Raw genomic sequence first — 18,407 nt, 5'->3', positions numbered from 1 at the left:
TTACATTGGAATGAAAGCCCTTCCACAGTTTTTGAGGCATCAGTCAAAAGATCCTATATAAGCGTAATGGTTTAAGGACAACAGAAAATCTGAAGTGTGTGGGAAAAGCACCTCCAGCTTGAGAGGGAAGACAAATTCAGCAGAAGACAAGAGAGGCCAAGAGTCTATTACCAGCTCTCCCTTGCCCCTGCAATGGCCAGTCCCTTGTGACTGGTCAGAGCTGGACTCTACCTTACAATAAAATTTGCAAGGTCAGACTGGATGTGGCTTTGGGCAGTCTGGTCTAGTGGTTGGCAACACACCAAGGGGGTTGAAACTAGATGATCATTGTGGTCCTTTTCAACCCAGGCTGTTCTATGATTCTATGATTCTAAAATCCAGATTTAGTGTTCCCTTGAATGCTTGGACTACCCATCTCCCGTGTATCAGCTCCCTAGCAATGCCATGTTATCAGTAAAAAGAAAGGGAGCAGGAAAGAGCCCAGGAGCTCGGAGCTGAGGTGCTCTTCCTGATGGTGGGAGCAAGGAAAACTCTCAGCAGATCGCTTTGGGAAGGACAGAATGAAGCAATACGTGTGCAGAACACAGAAGGAGCTGGAAATTACTGAAAAACAGCATTAAAACATTTAAACCCTAGCAAAGGGAAGGCTTAGCTTATTGTTGGATTCAAAGCACAGACACTGGTAGAGCTCTTGAGAACACAACTGCTGCAAAACTTTCTGTGTGGAAAATACAGATTGTGATTGACATTATGAACTCCCAGCTGTTCCACAGCTCAGCCTGTGAACCCACAGACCAACACATCAGAGCTGAAAAACCAAGCGAGTGAGTTTTTTTTAGTAGATGTGTCCTGAGTGCTGACAGAGGCCAAATATATCTGCTGCACACAGGGAAAGGTGAACTGGAAACCACAAACTGCAAAGGGCTCCCCCAGCACTGGTGTCCTCATTGCTAAAAAGAACTTTTTAGAAATAACGGGATAATTGAGAGCATAACAGTGGTTTTCGTTTATTCAGTTTGGGGGGGGGGAAGATTGGGGGGAGGGGGGGAAAGAGGTCAAATGTCACCATTTGTACAGGCTAATAAGCATCACTTTTCCTTACTCTTTGCTTTGTACTTGTTTGCCTTTAGCGCTCAAGGTTTGAGTTAAAGACGTGAGTTCTGAAGGCGTGACCTCATGGCACACCACGCTCCTGACCATTGCGAAAGCGACACAGACGGGACGCCAACCCTAAAGCAAGGCGGGGCGTAGGGGGTCTCCTTCGGTATTGCCCCTCCCACCCCATCCCGAGCCAATCGCGCAGGTACGGTCATGCCCGGGTTCAGCACGAGCGGGACGGACGGACGGACGGACCGCCGCTCTGCTCTCTGCGCCTCTCTGCGCACGCGCATCGCTGGGCGGAACAACGTATCCCCGCACTCCCCCAGTGCCGTGACGTCACGGCGTCGCCTGCCCAATCTCGATACGGATCCCGGAAGTGTCCGTGCGGACAATGCAACCGATGGAGAAAGGTTCCGGGGCAGGTTTAGTTCCGAGAGGTTCCTCCTCGTGAGCCGCCGCGACCGACGGCTGGACTGCCACAATGATCCCGATCCCGGTGGTGGTGTGCGTGTTGGGGGGCTGGTGCGCCATCTACCTGGCGGATACTCTGCTCAAGGTGAGGGCTGTGGGCCCAAAGCCCACAGGGAGCCCTTAGGCGGGTCAGCAGCGCCGCTCCTCTCCTCTCCCCTCCCCCCGCCACCCCTTCTGGGCCGGCGGAATCCGGCACCGCCGCCAGCCAGCGGCCTCCCCGCCTCCCCTCCCTCCTCGAGGGCCGGCCACGGTCAGCGCCTCGCCCGCGAGAGGCCGCCGCTCCCCTGCGCGGGCCTTGCAGACCTGAGGCTACCCGCGCTGTCCCGCCAATCAAAGTTGAGGGCTGCCTCAGGCCGCCGGGCCCACAGCGCTGCCCCGCTGTTCCTACTATGAGGTGCGGTGGCACAAGAAATACGAGGAAAATATAAAACGAAAGGTTCCACCTAGAATTCTCATGCTTTTTGAAATTGATGCTACAGTCCAGGAACTGCTCTGTTTCTACCAAGTACGGATAGGGCCTAGCAGTATCAAAGTAACAAATGTTCGTTTTGGCACTGTTGTGAAACACGGGGAAAAATGTTATAAGGAAAGCTATTTTAGCTGGTGAGGACCCTTGGAAAATTAAGTAGCTCCCCCTGCTGCTAATTGTCGTAAAGCAAACGCAGCAAAGGCTGGATCTTACAAACACAATCGACGGTGAGAGCCATTAGTTGTCAAATATTAATCTTCAGATTTTTTAATCTTCAGATTTTAATGCATCGAGGCTATGTTATGTGTATGTTAAATATATCTATGTATAATTTTGGTATTTGGTAACGCACAACATTGCTTGGAAACACATTAGAGAATTGGCTGAACACAAGAAGAACGTGCTCCTGAGTGAGTGAGACACTTTAAAAACTATCAGGAGGATCAGTCAGCAAGCTGATGTTCTTCTGGTGGTAGCTTTGTGTTTGATGAAAAATCTCGGGCTGTAAAGCAATCACTGAATTCACATGGCAGACTCTTACAGCATGGTGCTGAGACCCATTTGTATATCTGAGATTTGGAAGATTTTCTTTCAGAATTAGAGCTTAAAATAATTCCTTTTTGTAAGTAAGAAGGGCCAGTTCTTCTCTGAGAACTAGACAAAGGAGCAAAAAAAAATCTACATTGTTTTTGGGGGCAACTTAGTATCTACTTCATATTGAGAAAGAAAGGGGAATGACAGGAATGCTCTTGCAAGCAGGAATGTCCAGGAGTTAAATTGTAACTTTGATGCTTTAGCTACAAGTTATCAATGGTTATTAATCGTCTGGAAGTATGTGGGAGCTGCTGGATTTCAGTAGATCTTGCTGGTAGATCTGTTAAGTTTCAAGTACCACAGCCAAAATAAATTATGGATTAAATAACCAGATTTATGTAATCAGGAAACTCATGTTTGTTTTATTGCTAGTACTCTAAATCTCCCAACACACTCTTAACTCTGAACTGCTGGCAACTGTAGCAAACAGCCTAGATTTCCAGTCTCTTTCAGTGTAAGTGCATGAAAAGGACATACAGAACATGAGTGAAAAGTACTTCTGGAGTACTTTTCTGTTCATTATACTGATAGTGTTTTGGGCAAGAGGATATGTGCTGTAACTTGATGTTTATTCTGTAAACATTTTAGACGTGCAATGTCTCTTGCTTAATTTGATCTCTTATTTTTGTTCAGATTTCAAGTGTTTCTGTTAGACAGTCTCACTCTTTGGGATTCTGTAATATGAAAGGCAGAGCTATGTGTATGAATGACATTTTGCACAAATAAACTCACCTAATATTGCTTGAACTACAAGGTACATTTGTGTTAGCAAATCAACAATGACTCAAGCTGAGTTCTGGAAAATTCCTCTTGCTGCTCTTCATTTGAACCACTGATAAATAAGAAAGCTTCCTGGTGAAGGCTGGATCTTACAAAAAGATGTCACTTAGGCAGGCCCCTGAATTGCTGCTCCCCAGCATAGAATCATAGAATCATAGAATCACCAAGGTTGGAAAAGACCTAAAAGATCACCCAGTCCAACCGTTCACCTATTCCCAATAGCTCCCACTAAACCATGTCCCTCAACACAACATCCAGTCTTTCCTTGAACACCCCCAGGGTCGGTGATTCCACCACCTCCCTGGGCAGCCCATTCCAGTGCCTGACCACCCTTTCTGAAAAGTAATACTTCCTCATGTCCAGCCTGAATCTCCCCTGCCGTAGCTTGAAGCCATTCCCTCTGGTCCTATCACTAATGACACGAGAGAAGAGGCCGACCCCCAGCTCACTACAACCTCCCTTCAGGAAGTTATAGAGAGCAATGAGGTCTCCCCTGAGCCTCCTCTTCTCCAGGCTGAACATTCCCAGCTCCTTCAGCCTCTCCTCATATGACCTGTGTTCCAGACCCCTCACCAGCTTCGTTGCCCTTCTTTGAACACGTTCCAGGGCCTCAATATCTTTCTTGCAGTGAGGGGCCCAAAACTGGACACAGTACTCGAGGTGCGGCCTCGAGCATGCTAAGTCATCCCATTTGCCTGAAGGACCAGTGATGTGAAAGGGGTAGAAGGTTGTCCCTCCTTCTGATATCAGAAATAAAAGATGCTTTAGGCCCATTCAGTTGAGGTGAGCCTTCAGCTTTTAAGGTCAGGAAGCTGAAATGGTCTAGGGCTCTTGAACAGCCTTTGTCAGCACAAAAGAATGTTAAGGGCTCCTGCTTGCTGGCAGATATTTATGGAGCTCCTGGAGTATTTAGTAGGCGGTCATTAATTTGAAAGGTTGCATAAATAAAAAGGGTATCGCTTTTATAGTAAAATTAATGTAGCAGAGATCACTTAGAGTTCAAGTTAGAGAAGCTGAACCCAGGTCTGTGGAGGAGGATTGAGATGAAACAAAGGGTAATAACATACCTCATACCAGGGCAAGATGGTGCGTGTCGTAATGTTGTGATCATTGGACTCAGAACAGAAGGAGCAAAAGTTTTGCGTAGAGCTTTTTAATACGCTTTGAAAAGAATGTAGTAACTTGTTTCAAGGGATGCTGTCATTTAGTGATTATGAATACCATTTACAAACCAAAGTTGTTTTTTGTGCCTCTTTGCAAATGTATTATTCAAGAATCCTGCATTTCTCATTAAGAGCTGCTAATTTGTTTATGCCTTGCTAGTAGAGAAGGGCTGTGGTTTGGTTAGAATGAATTTGAAGGGATGCATTAGTGGAAATTCTAGGGGAAATGTGGCTGATGTTTTTGTATGTGGTTAAGAGAACAGATATTTTTGAAGTGCCAGATCTCTATTTTTGATTATAATGCTTGTTTATTTGTTTCTTTTTTGGTTGGGTGGTTTTTGTTTGCTTAGGTTTCAGAGTGTTTGGGATTGTTGTGGTTTGTTTTTTTTTTTTTTTTTGTTTTGTTTTGTTTTTTATCCTATGTGAACTGAATGGGTTACATATGTTTACTGAATTTGCAAAAGATGATTTCTCATGTCAGATGTATTTAATGTCATGCAGATTTTTGTTCTTAATTACCAGATACATTATATGAGAAGGCATTTTTCTTTGTTTCTCTGGCCTAAGTGTTATTTGTAAAAGTGTGATATTCTTTGTCATCTCTTCTATTAAAAGTAGGCTAGCAAATGCTGATGTGGTTGTGGATAGTAAACTTAGCAGTGTTGTAGGGAATGACTGACCAGTATTGACTAGGGGATACATTACAACAAAAATTTCTGTGGCTGTCCTCAGCTGACTGAACAAAAATATGACTAAAATCAATCAAGTTGTAGATGGAAGTTACACAGAAACATACGAGTAGAAAGAATAACATGGAAGGCTGTTACTTGAACTATTTTTTTAGTTTAGTAAATTTTAGTGTACGTTGTTATTAAGTGAACAAAATGAGAAAAGCTATGAGTATGGTTGTGGAAGATACGACACCCTGCTTGTTTCCTGCCACCACCACAGAAGGCCAGAAGTAGTGCAAGGAACTTGGCAAGTTCTAAATTTGTTTCAAGAACCATGGAAGGCAGCCAGGAACCTGTGAAGATCCATCTAGGGGCGCAGGGGAGTCTCTTGTGAACTGCACATTCCTGACATCTTCAGTAGGTTCTACTTCTCATAGGGAAACTCAGGAGCAATGCTATCGTTCAGACAGCTCTCAAGACTTGTCTGGGTTACGTCAGACACACTTCTGCTCTGATACACTTTTCCTCAGCTACAAATTTCTCTTTTAACCTCTAGGCAAAGCTGTCCTTCGTTGGCTTTCTGATACTATCTTCCAGAAAGCAGGCTGAGGAAGGACTACTGAGAAAACCAGCACCGTATATCATAAAATAGCAGTTGCAAAACTGCTACTGTTCATTCATAATACCGGGTACTAATGCAATAAAGTATTAATTATACAGTCCATAGGTTGCATTCATTACAAAGACAAATATAAGGAGAAGTCTTTGGAACTATTAAGAAGGTGTACCAACAGTATCTTGAAAAGCTATCAGTGAAATTGCAATTGCAGAACAGGTTGGTAATTTTAAAGTCCTTCTGCCTTTTTGGTAGTATGACCATATATTTCAAGTCTCTTCAGTAGTAGTCTGTGATTGAAAAGTAGACCTCGTTTTTACGTTTGCTAAGGATACTCCCACTACTGATCCGCATTTTACCAATATTAGAAACAAGTTGGTGCCAACAGAATGTGTTTTTCTTTACTACAATTTTAAAAGCATTTACTAAAATATACAGAAAAGAAATACCATAAAAGTTCATTTTTGTAGCCTTCTATCCAGACAGTTAAAAAATCACTCAAAGTGATGTAACAGTAATAAAGATAATAAGGATCTTATTTGATAAATACTACTGAATACCCAATCTCTCTCATAATCCTAGAACTGCAGTGATTTACTCAAAGCAGTAGCATACCTTTTTGTACTATATGTCACACCTATGAGTCAAAGAGGGTTTTGACACACTGGAACAGGTTGCCCAAGGAGGTTGTGGATGCCCCATCCCTGGAGGCATTCAAGGCCAGGCTGGATGTGGCTCTGGGCAGCCTGGTCTGCTGGTTGGCAACCCTGCACATAGCAGGGGGTTGAAACTGGATGATCACTGTGGTCCTTTTCAACCCAGGCCATTCTATGATTCTATGATTCGATTACATGTACCTGAAGTTATATGTTTGTCTTTACATACGAATGGATCTGTTTTACTGCTTCATCACATAGCACAAATCTTCCTTACGTTTTTGAGTTAACCTAACTTTCCATTGTTTTGCAGTCATCCAGCTCTTTGAAGGCATCTTATGAAGACTGGTTGGTGAATTATGGCTTGAGTGTCTCTCCTTTTCACATGCGATGGCAAACAACGCTCTTCAACCGGCAGTTCTACAACTGGGGGAGGTGGAAACCCAGATTTCTGTATTTATGGTATACATTCAGGATATTTTTTTCTGTCAAATGAGTACAGAGGCAGCAACTATCACCATATGTATGTCTTTTATCCATAGCAGTGGAATGGGTAAATCTGGTTATTACTGTAGACTAACAGTAAAATTGAACAAACATGGTAGCCATAAATGTACTGTGTCAGCATAAGTCTATCTCCTCTGCTAAAAATAACATAGCTAAGTTACACATGGATATACTATAAAACTAGAAATCCGTAAACTGTATTTCTACCTGCGGTTTGAGCCATTCATAGTTCTTAAATACAGAGCTGTTACATATGTTACTGTGTGAGGACACAGATGTGAAACCAGATTCTCATATCCCAGATCTGTCCATTACTGTACATTGAATTTTCCTCTGATCATGTCCCTGTTGCACAGATTGCTAGTAATGGGTAAATTAGCAGAGTGGTTAGTATGGATGCTTCTGGACTGGTTTAGGAAATTATTGCTTTCCTACTGCTTTCCTACTGTAAGTCTTTATCCTATCTGAAAAAAAAGGAGTAGGGCTTGAATTTATTTTCATTTCCTGTATTGCTATCTCCAAAGAGATAGTTGTGAAAGAGAATTCTGCTTCCTGTTGGTTTCTCTAGCATGGAGTGATTTTACTTTGATTTTAAATAGTTCAATGTCAACCACAATTTTTACTGTGTATAATTTATTACAGCATAATGTTTATAACACTCTATTTAATTAACGTTATAGGTACATATTGATTAAAATAAATTTGTTAATTTCCAGTGAGCCTTTTTAAGGATGGTAAAAGAACAATTATGCTGTTGTGAAAAGAACAGCTAATGAATTGAAATGCTTTAGCTAGAAAATAAGTTTTATCACATCCTTCAAGTATATGATAGAGTAAAAGAATAATAATGATGAATAAAAATCAGCCATTAGATGGGCTGATCTAAATTGAAATGTTTTTCAATGTAATGATTTTAATAAATTAAATAGATGAGAGGAAAAATGTCTTTAAAGTAATGGATTTTAACCTAGTGTTGCATTTGTATCTCCTAATTTTTCTTCTTTAAGGAAGTTTGAGTCTCATGTAAATGTTTATTTTTTTATTGCTGGTGAAGAAGATGCAAGTAGGTATGTATACTACCTCATCACTTGATCCACAGCACTAAATATGTGGTGGTGCGGTACAGCATGTTAAATTATACATTGTAAAGCTATGTTTTTGTTCATGGTTAATGACAAGTTACTCATATTGGGTAACTGAATAAAGATTAGAATATATAAGAACAGCATAAAAATATTTGAAAATGAATCGAGATGTGATTTGGATGTCAAACACTTATTAAACAAGGACAGTGTTATACAAGTTTATGTTACTGATATATGCTATTAGCACTGTTAGTTTCCTTTATCTGATGTTTTTGTACTGTATTGTTGATGTGTGAAAAGTAGTAGCACTTGGTAAGTTTTGCCTTACTTGTTTTGTCTGCTAAGTTGTACTAATATGGTTAAGTGTATTCTAGCACCTATGCATTTCTTAACCATTTGTCTGTTTTGTAGGTTCAGCATGGGAATGGTGTTTGGTATAGCTGCTATGTTTGGCTCTGTGATTCTTCTTGGAAAGACACTGATGCAAACACTGACACAGATGCTGACTGAGGCACCAACAGCCCAGAATGATCGCATGCTGCAAGTTGTGGTAAGTGTTTTCTCCTCAGGTCTTCATTTGAGGGTTGTGAGCTGATACTAACCATCTTCTTAATGAGATATGCAATACTCAAATTCTCCCATGTAAGAATAACCCAGCTGCTGATACTCATTTAAATAAAAAATTTGCTGGTTTATTATCAGCCTTAAAAGTGAGATGGAGGTGGTAAAAAATGAGAGGACAAATAAAGGCCAATATGTGGAAGATCTCATATTAAATACTCTCAGAAGTGAGAAATGGCTAGTGATTTTGAAAAGCTTTAAATTATTATACTAGAATAGAAAACAGCAATCACAGTACTAAGAATACAAAACAGCAGTAAGAGTTTAACTTCTCTGAGCAGTAGAGGCAATGGTGGCCTTGAAGTTTGCAAAACTAATCCATAATTGACAAGAAGAGAGGTATTTTCTTTCATTTGTTACTATAAAAGTATTAGTGGGAAGGGAAAGAATTTTAAAGAGCTTTGTTGTAGAAGCAAAGATTCATTAGTGAGGAGATGGCGTATTTTTGGATTGTTCAAGGACTTCTGCCTAATTTACAGTATGAAATTGAGGGTCCTGTTTCTGGCAATATCTAGCCAAAGGCTTGGTAACAATTTATTTTATTGTTTCATGGATTTCTGATGATGGACAATATAGAATGTTATTTTAGAAAGGAATGTATTTTATAGAATGGGAGAGATTGCAAATATTGTCTTTTTTATGTCTTGCATCAAAATATGTAAGGTGGTAATAGAAGAAATGACATTGAATTTAGAACAGTTTTAACCTTAGTTTTAACCTTATTTCTCCAAGAATTCTCTCTGACTACAATGTGTAGGCAGAGGTTGCTCTGCCTTCTATTATATGGCAGTGATACCCAACCATTTTGCTCTATTTTAATATTCGGTCAAGTGAGCAGAAGTTGGGGATTCTGTGCTCGCAGGATAGACCTTCACATTAGCATGTGCTACAAATTCAGTGCATTTGGTATGGTTTGGATTTGTTTCACACATACAGGGTGAATATAGCAAATGCAGTATGTGCTGGAAAAGGAGACAACCTGGGAAAGAAGTACTGGTATGGCCAATGTGGTCATATGGTCCACAACCTGCACCTGAATTATCTCTAGAGGCAGGCAGGAGCAAGTGGGATGTCTTGGTGGTTTGCTGTGTGTCCAAGAGAGCACAAATTGAACACGAGACTGAAGATTTCTCATTTACTTGCAAATAGGGTCCATCCTAAGAATGTATATTTATTACATTCCAGAATAAGAAAAACATCCTTTACATTTTCCGTTCCCTTCCCTCCCCTTCAAGATCATTTCCTGACCTAGTGGGTGGCTACTGAGCCCGTGGTAGGGTGGTTGAAACTAGATGATCTTTAAGGTCCCTTCCAACCCAAGCCATTCTGTGATTCAGTGGATCTATCCACTTTTTTGATACCAGAGTAAACTGATCATTTGTAATACTCAGCTTTTCTATGTAAGTGACATAAATAAATAAAAGGAAAGCAAAGTAAAGATGAGCCCTTGGAAGTAATCTGGCGTGAACTGTAACTGTGGAAGCTGAAGTATAGCATAATATTAACAATTTCAGCGTGGAATGGATTCCTCAGTAACTGCATATTGGCAGTATCACTGCACTCAAACCAAGGACAGATCAGTACTAAAAAAGATGGATATTATAGGGATAGTGTTATGCCATATGTATGGGGATGAGATTACTTCTCCTAAGCTGACTTGTGGTTGACTTTCTTTCCTACCTTATTCTTTCATTTCTGAAATGAATTATACTCAGTTGTATAATTCTGCTTTTAAAGAATTCCAGTATTCTGTTTGAGGGGAATGTGGTAGCATAAGTTGATTCTAAAAAGTGACCCAAATGAGGTTGCAAATAATGAAGAAAAAGTGAGGAAAGTCTTCTCCTCATTTAAATTAGTTATCTGTATGTTTCATAATTAATTAATTGCCTTGGAAGAGACAAAGTTAGGTGCTTTCTTTAAAAAATAAATAAATTTGTTAACTATGTTTCAGCGTTTGGCATGGATCTGCTTAGCCTTTAGCCTTCAGTTTTGGGGGAGGGGAAATACAGTTCTGCTTGCATTCCATTGATTAAGTTTTTTTTTTGCACCTTTTCTCTTATTTTTTTTTTCAGCCCTGTACTTTATTCAAACTATCCACCAATAGGTAACTCAGTAGCTGCCCCTTCTTGTGTTGGCTGCCTGTTAACAAAAGCAGCTAAGAAGATCAGCTATTAGGAAAGGATCTTTCAATAAAGGCATTACTGGAAGACCATGAAATATAAGATGGCAATGCCTATTCACAAACTACTGCATGAATCCTTCATGATATTTAGCTTCCCTTTTAGGTGTATCTTAAACTTCCTTTGACATGTGCACTGAAAAGCATTTCTCATGTGCTACACTCAGGGTGGCGCTAAGATGGTGGCTTTTGCTGTTGCTGTCTGTCCTTCTGTGTATATAGAGCAGACAGCCACTGAGAACACCACTTTAGTGATCCATTAGTGCCACCAGCTGATGCTTCAATAGCAGCACTGGATGCTTAACAAGTGAATAGCAGCTATTTTCATACAGCGAGGTAGGACTGTTGTGCCAGTATTCCTTGGTCATGATCACAGTCTGACCAGAATTTGTGAAATGGTCCAGTATAATACTAGTGAATATGGTCCTCTGAAGGATATATTTTTTTTAAGCAAGTTAGTCTCATCAAGCTGTTGCAGAGTTTTGCATGGGTAGTAAAATGCATATAGTTGAAAAATGAGCTGGACTGAATGGTAGAGTTGACTGGGGTCTGTTCAGTTGAATCTGCTGCTGGAACAGCAGCCAGGAGCTGCAGCTTTTTGTGTAAAACTAGGTCATTTGAAGAGTCTTAGAGGCAGGTGAGGAATTTTTGCCTATAGCATCTCTTTTCTCCCACTGACCCACAATTAATGCCAAGTATACTGCAGCTGATAGTACCCCAGTATTTCTTACTTAGAAATGGGAGAGCAACGGGGTAGGCAGGATGACTGAACTGCCCCCCCATGTCAGCAGCTCAAGTGGTGTGGCCTTGCTACTTCAGCCACAGCAGCTGAGAAGATCTGAGAGCTGAGCAACTATCTGTCCCATGGAGAGAGAAGATGGTTCCTCCTTCTGATGGTTCCTCAGAAGAGCTGAGGTGTGGTGGGAATCCACAGCAATATGGCATGCATGTTATACCTTTATCAAAATAATATATCATTTGCAAGCTCTGTTTTAAATGTTAATTTGCCATATGTAGACTGCCAAAACTTGAACAATAGAGAGAACTTACCCTTTTGTGATCTTTTAAGTTTGGAGTGATCTCATACTTTATATACAGAGAGAGGGGAGACTGACAATTCCAGTTGAAGGCTGTTACTTTTTTTTTTTTTTTTTAATAACTTTTAGTGCTCATGTTTTAAGTGCAATACCCCTTCCCTTCCCTTCCCTTCCCTTCCCTTCCCTTCCCTTCCCTTCCCTTATTTGGAGAGTGGATCTCAATAGCTGACTGTCTGCAGCACAATTTAAACCACTTCTCATAGTGCCAAGCCTCTCTCATTATAGCTGAAGGCTGCATATGTGTTTATAAAGTTTTGGAGCTTAATATAAAGTAGGACACACTCTGTCTTGGTTGTGGGGACTGAATAGGAAGAGTGAAGGCTTTTTCTCCTAGAGAGCTTTTCAATCTTTAACATACAAATATATATTCCATGTATTTTAAAATATATTGAGTAAACTGAGAGGAGTTACAAACCAGCAGCGCTGTGTGAGTGGCTCTTAGTGTGTTGGTGGGCTGAGAAAGCTGAGTGAGAACAGCAAGGCTAGAGACAGAATAATTTGTCTTTGTACCTCTTGGTTTCCTAGTGTGTTTTGTTTTGTTGTCATGCCCACATGAACAGGTGCCTGGTGTAAATTTGCCTGTCAGCCAGCTGACCTATTTCTTCTCTGCAATCCTCATCAGTGGTGTGATACATGAAGTCGGCCATGGGGTGGCAGCTATTCGGTAATACAAACTACTTTTCTCTTACTATGTGCCAACAAAGCCTAATATTCCAGAGTATTTAATTACAAGGGAAATGTTATCATTTTTTCAGCTTTTCTTGACAATCTGTTTATTCTTTATTTCATAGCTTTCTTAGATTTTAAGTTTCTAAAGTACAATAAAGAACAAAGTTTTCATAAAAAGTGTATTCTACTGATTGTGAGAAAGGAATTCTGCTTTGTAAATATACCACACCACATCAGGTTTAAAATAATTCTGCTTTTGAGTGATCCTGTTTTTCACACAGCAGTTGTATTTCTGGAGCTGTGGCATTTGAAGAGGACTTGCATGTTTTTGCATGATGGTACTTTAAAATACTTTTTTTTTTTTGGTTGTTAAACACAGCTTGTGAAGTAGCACCTAAAAGGGCTAAAGCAGCAATTCAGTCAAATGTGATTTGTCCCTGTTAATCTCAATGATGTGTGAAGTTTTGATCACAGATGAGATTTTTATTATTACTTAACTGTGATGATTACTTCACAAAAAAAGTTATTTGACCTGGTTAATCATTACACTTAAATGGCACTTCAGCATAGGATGGTTAAGGGTGCTTCCTGGAACTGATTTTCCAGTGTCCTCCATGTTTCTCCTAATCATCAGAGGCATTAGCTGTCCCATGGGCATGAAACCCTAAATTGTTTCACTGATTTTCTTGAGCGTAGGAAGACATGACACATCTAAACCTGTTACTACCTGTTTTATGGTCCTGAATGTTCTCAGTCAAAGGAATGATGTGGGTCCCCATGTATCATATAATCCATTTGTCTGCTTGGTTTCTCTTATCTTCAGTATTTTTATCAGTGAAAGAAGAAGCTCTTACACTTGTGCATCCTACAACAGGAAGAGATAAGAAAATTTCCTTCAGGTGCTGTTGGTTAACTGCAGAGAATTCAGGAGTAACTGTAGAGCTGTTTCTGACGTTTGTAACCTGGTTTGGTATAAGAGTAGTATGATACTTTCACTCAAGATCTGGGGTGATGGCTTTGAATATTGAGCTTCAGTTTATCTTTTTGTTAAAATTTGATTCTCATCTATTTTTAGGAGAAAAAAAATGGTATTGTCCAATGTAAAGTTGCTGTTGGTTAAAATCTGGAAGGCTTAAGTTGTTTTTTACTTCGGCTGCCGCTGTTTTTTCCGTTTTCGTTTTGTTTGATTTGTTATTTTTCCTCTAGTACAGGTTGGGTGTGTAGTGCTGTTGCAGTCAATCCTCAGGTTTTACTAAATAGTTGTATGTGGAAAAATCCTGTTTATTATTATCATCATCTATGATAATAATGTTTTCAGGCAAATCACTTTGTCTCTCTGAAATCTATTACACACTTTAGCCAACTTCAGTTCAAGATAGTATTGGCTGTGAACTACAAAAGCTTAAAGTATTTGAGTCTTAGCTTAGTCAAAGCTTATGCCAAAGAAGTCTTTTCTCTGTCCATCTTCTATCTAAGTAATGAAGTATGGAATGCCTATGAGAGTGCAGATTTCTTATTTGTAGTAAGGGTAGGTCTTAAGAGCTGAATGCAGGGAATTCGTGTGTTCACTCTGGGTCATTTTGCATAAATTCTATTCATAATTTTCTGTCTTCTTTTATTTCATATGCACCTCATTCTTGGAGCTGGTGTTGTTTAAAAAGGATTTAAATATAATGCTACATCCACAAAAATAAACAAACAAAAAGAATTAGCTGATTTGTGCCTGGTTTGCAACAACTGTCTTTGAATGTGATTGCCACACCTCTACAAGTCCCTAATAAAATATGTAACTTCAAAGAGCACCAAAAAAGTGCCTTTAAGGGTGTACCTGGTAAAGGGAAGACATAGCTTTTTCCAAGTAATTTTTCATAGATTACTTTGAAATTGAGTCATAAACGTTATCACTTTTTACTTAAAAGGCGACCCTAATATGAACTTATATGTTAAAGTATCTATTACTTCAAAAAAAAAAAAAAAAGTATTTAATGCATTACTGATGTGTAGGAGGCAGAAAAGAAATTGAATTTGGTGTTTATTTTTTACCAGGCTCATAACTGCTTGTTGCATAAAAGTGGCAGATAGTGCAGAAGGTATCCTCTAGTTTGATTATCTTTCTGTCCTTCATGTTATGAAAAATAAGTTAGCTTTATAATTATAATTTTTGTTCTTCTCATAGGCAAAAATGCATATGCCATGAAGAATCTCACAGTTCTTTGTTTCCTAGTGTACAATAACTCCTCATTTTTCTTTCTTTTTTTTTTTTTTTTTCTTTTTAAGAGAACAAGTACGATTTAATGGATTTGGGATTTTTATCTTCATTGTCTATCCTGGCGCGTTTGTTGATCTCTTCACAACCCACTTGCAACTAATATCACCAGTCCAGCAGCTAAGAATATTTTGTGCAGGTAATATTTTCTGCTCTTTTAGTAAGTCTTTGCTTAGCACAGTTACTTTACAGGCATCATATGTAAATCTTTGGTAGAAAACCAAACATTTAAAATGGAGAAGCATAAAAACTTCTCTTTACCTAAAGATGGTCATTCTGTTCTGAACCTAAACTGTGATGTCATTATTTTGTTTTTAATTGCTACTCTCCTTATTATGTTTATTTTCTGAGGCAGAATAGTTCTGTTTCTAGGAGTTTAATGAGTCCAGTTTTCCTGCCTGAATATTAAGTCTTATATCTGATTCAGAATGCTCATAGATGTGGCTGAGAATGTAGTTTCTGATCATCCTCTCCCAATAGCATAAGCTCATAGACCAGCTCAGGTACAGAAGCTCCTTTAACTCTTTTTGCATATTGAATGGCCTAAATAGTGAAATGGTGGGACATGCAAGCTGGAAAATGCTCAAACCAAAGATTGGTGGTATGAAATGTCATTTGCTGTCACAAGTGAACATTCTTGTGTGACCACAATTGCAATAGGAGCAATGTGATTTTCAACAGTATCTTGAGTGATTTTCAATAAAGTGTGAGTTACATTATTAAATAGTTGACTGGGTTTTGATGTTGCTATCAGAAGGAAATAAAGGCTAAACCACAAACATCTCCAAAGAGAATAGCAGCTAATGGCTCCAAATGGTTTTTATTTGATGTCTTTTGTTCTAAAGAGAAATCCCTGGATACTGGGAATTAGAGCACCATTGTTGTGGGAAGTTATACTGAGATGGTGTTATGCTTCAATTGCTTGTATTACTGACTTCTAGAGACAAAGAAGTTTCCCAACATACTGAAGGAAAGGTAGAGAAATTAATGTTATGCTTCAGTTCATCATAAATATAATTTTCTGTTGCAGGGAGCAATAGAAAACAGCCAGCCTGTTGTACTATGAACATACTAACACTGTTTTTTGAATATTGTAACTGTAAAGCTTTATAAAGAGGATTTTAGACTAGCACAGGAACACTTAGCAAAGCATACTTGCAAGTTTTTCTGAAATTAATCAATTTCCATTTTCAGCTGGTGTGAACAGAACCAAAAGAGAAGAAATAATTCTTAAAATGAGTTGTTTGCATTTATTTCTGGAAAACCATCTAAAAAAATTAGTTTATAAGCTGCAGTAGAAAAGAATTGCTTGCATAGCTTGAAGAGTGAACGCTTGTAATCATTTTGAGAAAACCTGAAATAGGGTTACACAAGGTAGGAACAAACACCTTGCAAGTCTGCTTGGCATCAGTGGCTTGTTCTCACTTTGTTGTAACAAATATATGCAGGTTTTTTTACAATTAGTTATATGTATATTTCAGCACTAGGATGTTTTATGATGCTAACATATGATATTCAGTAAATTTGACTCTGTTTTTCTTAATTTTAAGAGCAGTTGAATGAATCTAATATCAAATCTTCAGTATACTGAAGATCTGCATTTACAGATACAATATTTTGGATTTTATATGGCTGCTAAATGTGAGAATTAGTAGAGAATATACTGAATATTCCTTTAGTAGTTCACTTCTACTCTGAGTTCAAAGAATATATTTTTGTACAGCAGATGGCATCATGAGTTCAACAATAACGAACAGGCATTTTTGTGAGACATATTTTTAGCTTTCATTCCCTGCTTAGTAATTAAAAAGTACTGCTGTACATCACTTGCTTGTAGTTAGTACAAATCAATGCTTTTGTTTTTGTTTTTTTTAATTTTGTCTTGTCTTTAACAGAAAAAGAGAGTTAAAAATTTTTTGAAGTATTATTTAAGGTATGTTAAAGGTTGTGTGAAGTGTGCCTCTACAGCTATTCTCATTTTTAGGCTGTTTGTTTTTTCTAAGGATCACTTGGGATGAACTTGAAGCCTTCCTATTATAGGCTTTTCTGCTGTATTCCACACAGCAAATTGTGTAGATTATTCTATTAAGGACTATGTTTTGTTGGCTGTTGTAAAGTATTTCTTGTCACCCTCCAACATGTCCATCAACTCTTTTTTTCCCTCCAATTTATGCTCCAATGACCACACTGTTACAAAATAATTTTGTGTCTGTCTTAGATGTTTAGAGTTCATTAAGCTGGAAAAAAATTAAAGGTTTTGTTTTGTTTAAAGATAAAAGATCAATTAAAATATTTTTCTTAGTATTTCTTTCATTGCATTTGTTTGTGCACATAAGCCTATGTGTGTTTGATAAAAATAACTGAATGCTGAAACACTTTATCTGATTATCCATCAGTGAGATATGATCAAAAACTCTCAGAAATTACTTTAGGAAATAACTACTCCTGAAAATGGGAACAAACTCAGCTGAAGTACTCAAGTACTTCCAATGTTTCCCATTTGTGTAGCATCAGAAACACTGTACTGTAAATATAGAATTTTATCAAACTCTCTTACCAAGTTGAAGAAGATTTACAGAGTCTTCAGCACTGAAAAATTTTCCTGCATTGATCTGCAAAATGTTTTCCAACAGCGTAAATGAAATGAACAAATTTTCATAGTGCTTAATGCTGAAGGAAGGCAAATGTGACTTACAGAGGTTTGTTTCATCCTATGGAGCACAGCATTCTGTCAAGAGTGCTGTTACAAATACGTTGCTAAAATAATGTTTGAAAATGCTGGTTAGAATACTTAATTTCATGGAGTGGTTTTAGGCCCAGATTGTCTTGTAAAAGAAGCCTTTTTTCAAATAAATTTCTAACCTTGTTTGGCACACACAGATGTCATTATTTTTCTTCTTACAGTGGAAATAACCATGAAAAATACTGAACTGCAACTAAATGTTGTACTTTTTGCTGACTAGGACAATGAGTATTTATTCATGTATAAACCTATTTATTAAGAATCTTCATGGGTTTATTGCAGAAAAAGGTGACAAGTAATAGATTTCTTTCCACTATTTTTTAAAAATATTTATGATATATGGGTATCTCTATAGATAGAAACTGTAGTTTAAAAATTGATTCAGAAGCCAGTATTTTTCTTCTGAATGTTCTGCCATGAATTAATTTTTCATCCATTCTTACATTAATAATTTCAGGAAAGCTAATTAAAAGTTAGCATTAAAATCTTGCACCTTTTTGTTGTTAGCGTTTACTTAGAAACAATTTTTTCCTTTCTTTTCAGGAGTGTGGCATAATTTTGTTCTCGGTGTTGTGAGTTTCGTGGTTTTATTTCTGCTGCCAGCCTTTCTTTTCCCTTTCTATTACACGGGTGTTGGGGCACTTGTCACTGAAGTAACAGAGGTAAGAAAAGTTCTTTACTGGTTTCATATTATATGTTTTGTGATCTGAGGTGTACCT

The 18,407-nt window shown here is 38.5% G+C and overlaps 1 protein-coding gene across 2 annotated transcripts in view; it reads left to right on the top strand.

Annotated features, from left to right (window-relative positions):
- Window positions 1-1,327: 1,327 nt before the first annotated feature.
- Window positions 1,328-18,407, top strand: part of MBTPS2 (membrane bound transcription factor peptidase, site 2) — a 33,626-nt gene continuing 16,546 nt past the window's right edge. The window contains exons 1-6 of one of the 2 annotated variants that reach the window (XR_007378914.1): window positions 1,328-1,657; window positions 6,835-6,983; window positions 8,525-8,663; window positions 12,571-12,674; window positions 14,957-15,084; window positions 18,232-18,350. Coding sequence is in view for 1 of the 2 variants with exons in the window: in XM_048955296.1 (XP_048811253.1) it covers window positions 1,583-1,657; window positions 6,835-6,983; window positions 8,525-8,663; window positions 12,571-12,674; window positions 14,957-15,084; window positions 18,232-18,350 (714 nt within the window). In the remaining variant the exon portion in view is untranslated. The remainder of the gene's footprint in view (window positions 1,658-6,834; window positions 6,984-8,524; window positions 8,664-12,570; window positions 12,675-14,956; window positions 15,085-18,231; window positions 18,351-18,407) is intronic. The other variant, XM_048955296.1, reaches the window with a different exon arrangement.

Source organism: Lagopus muta, chromosome 1 (assembly GCF_023343835.1).
Source record: "Lagopus muta isolate bLagMut1 chromosome 1, bLagMut1 primary, whole genome shotgun sequence".
In the NCBI taxonomy this organism is placed as follows: Eukaryota; Metazoa; Chordata; class Aves; order Galliformes; family Phasianidae; genus Lagopus; species Lagopus muta.
This window is presented reverse-complemented; position numbering and strand designations above follow the sequence as displayed.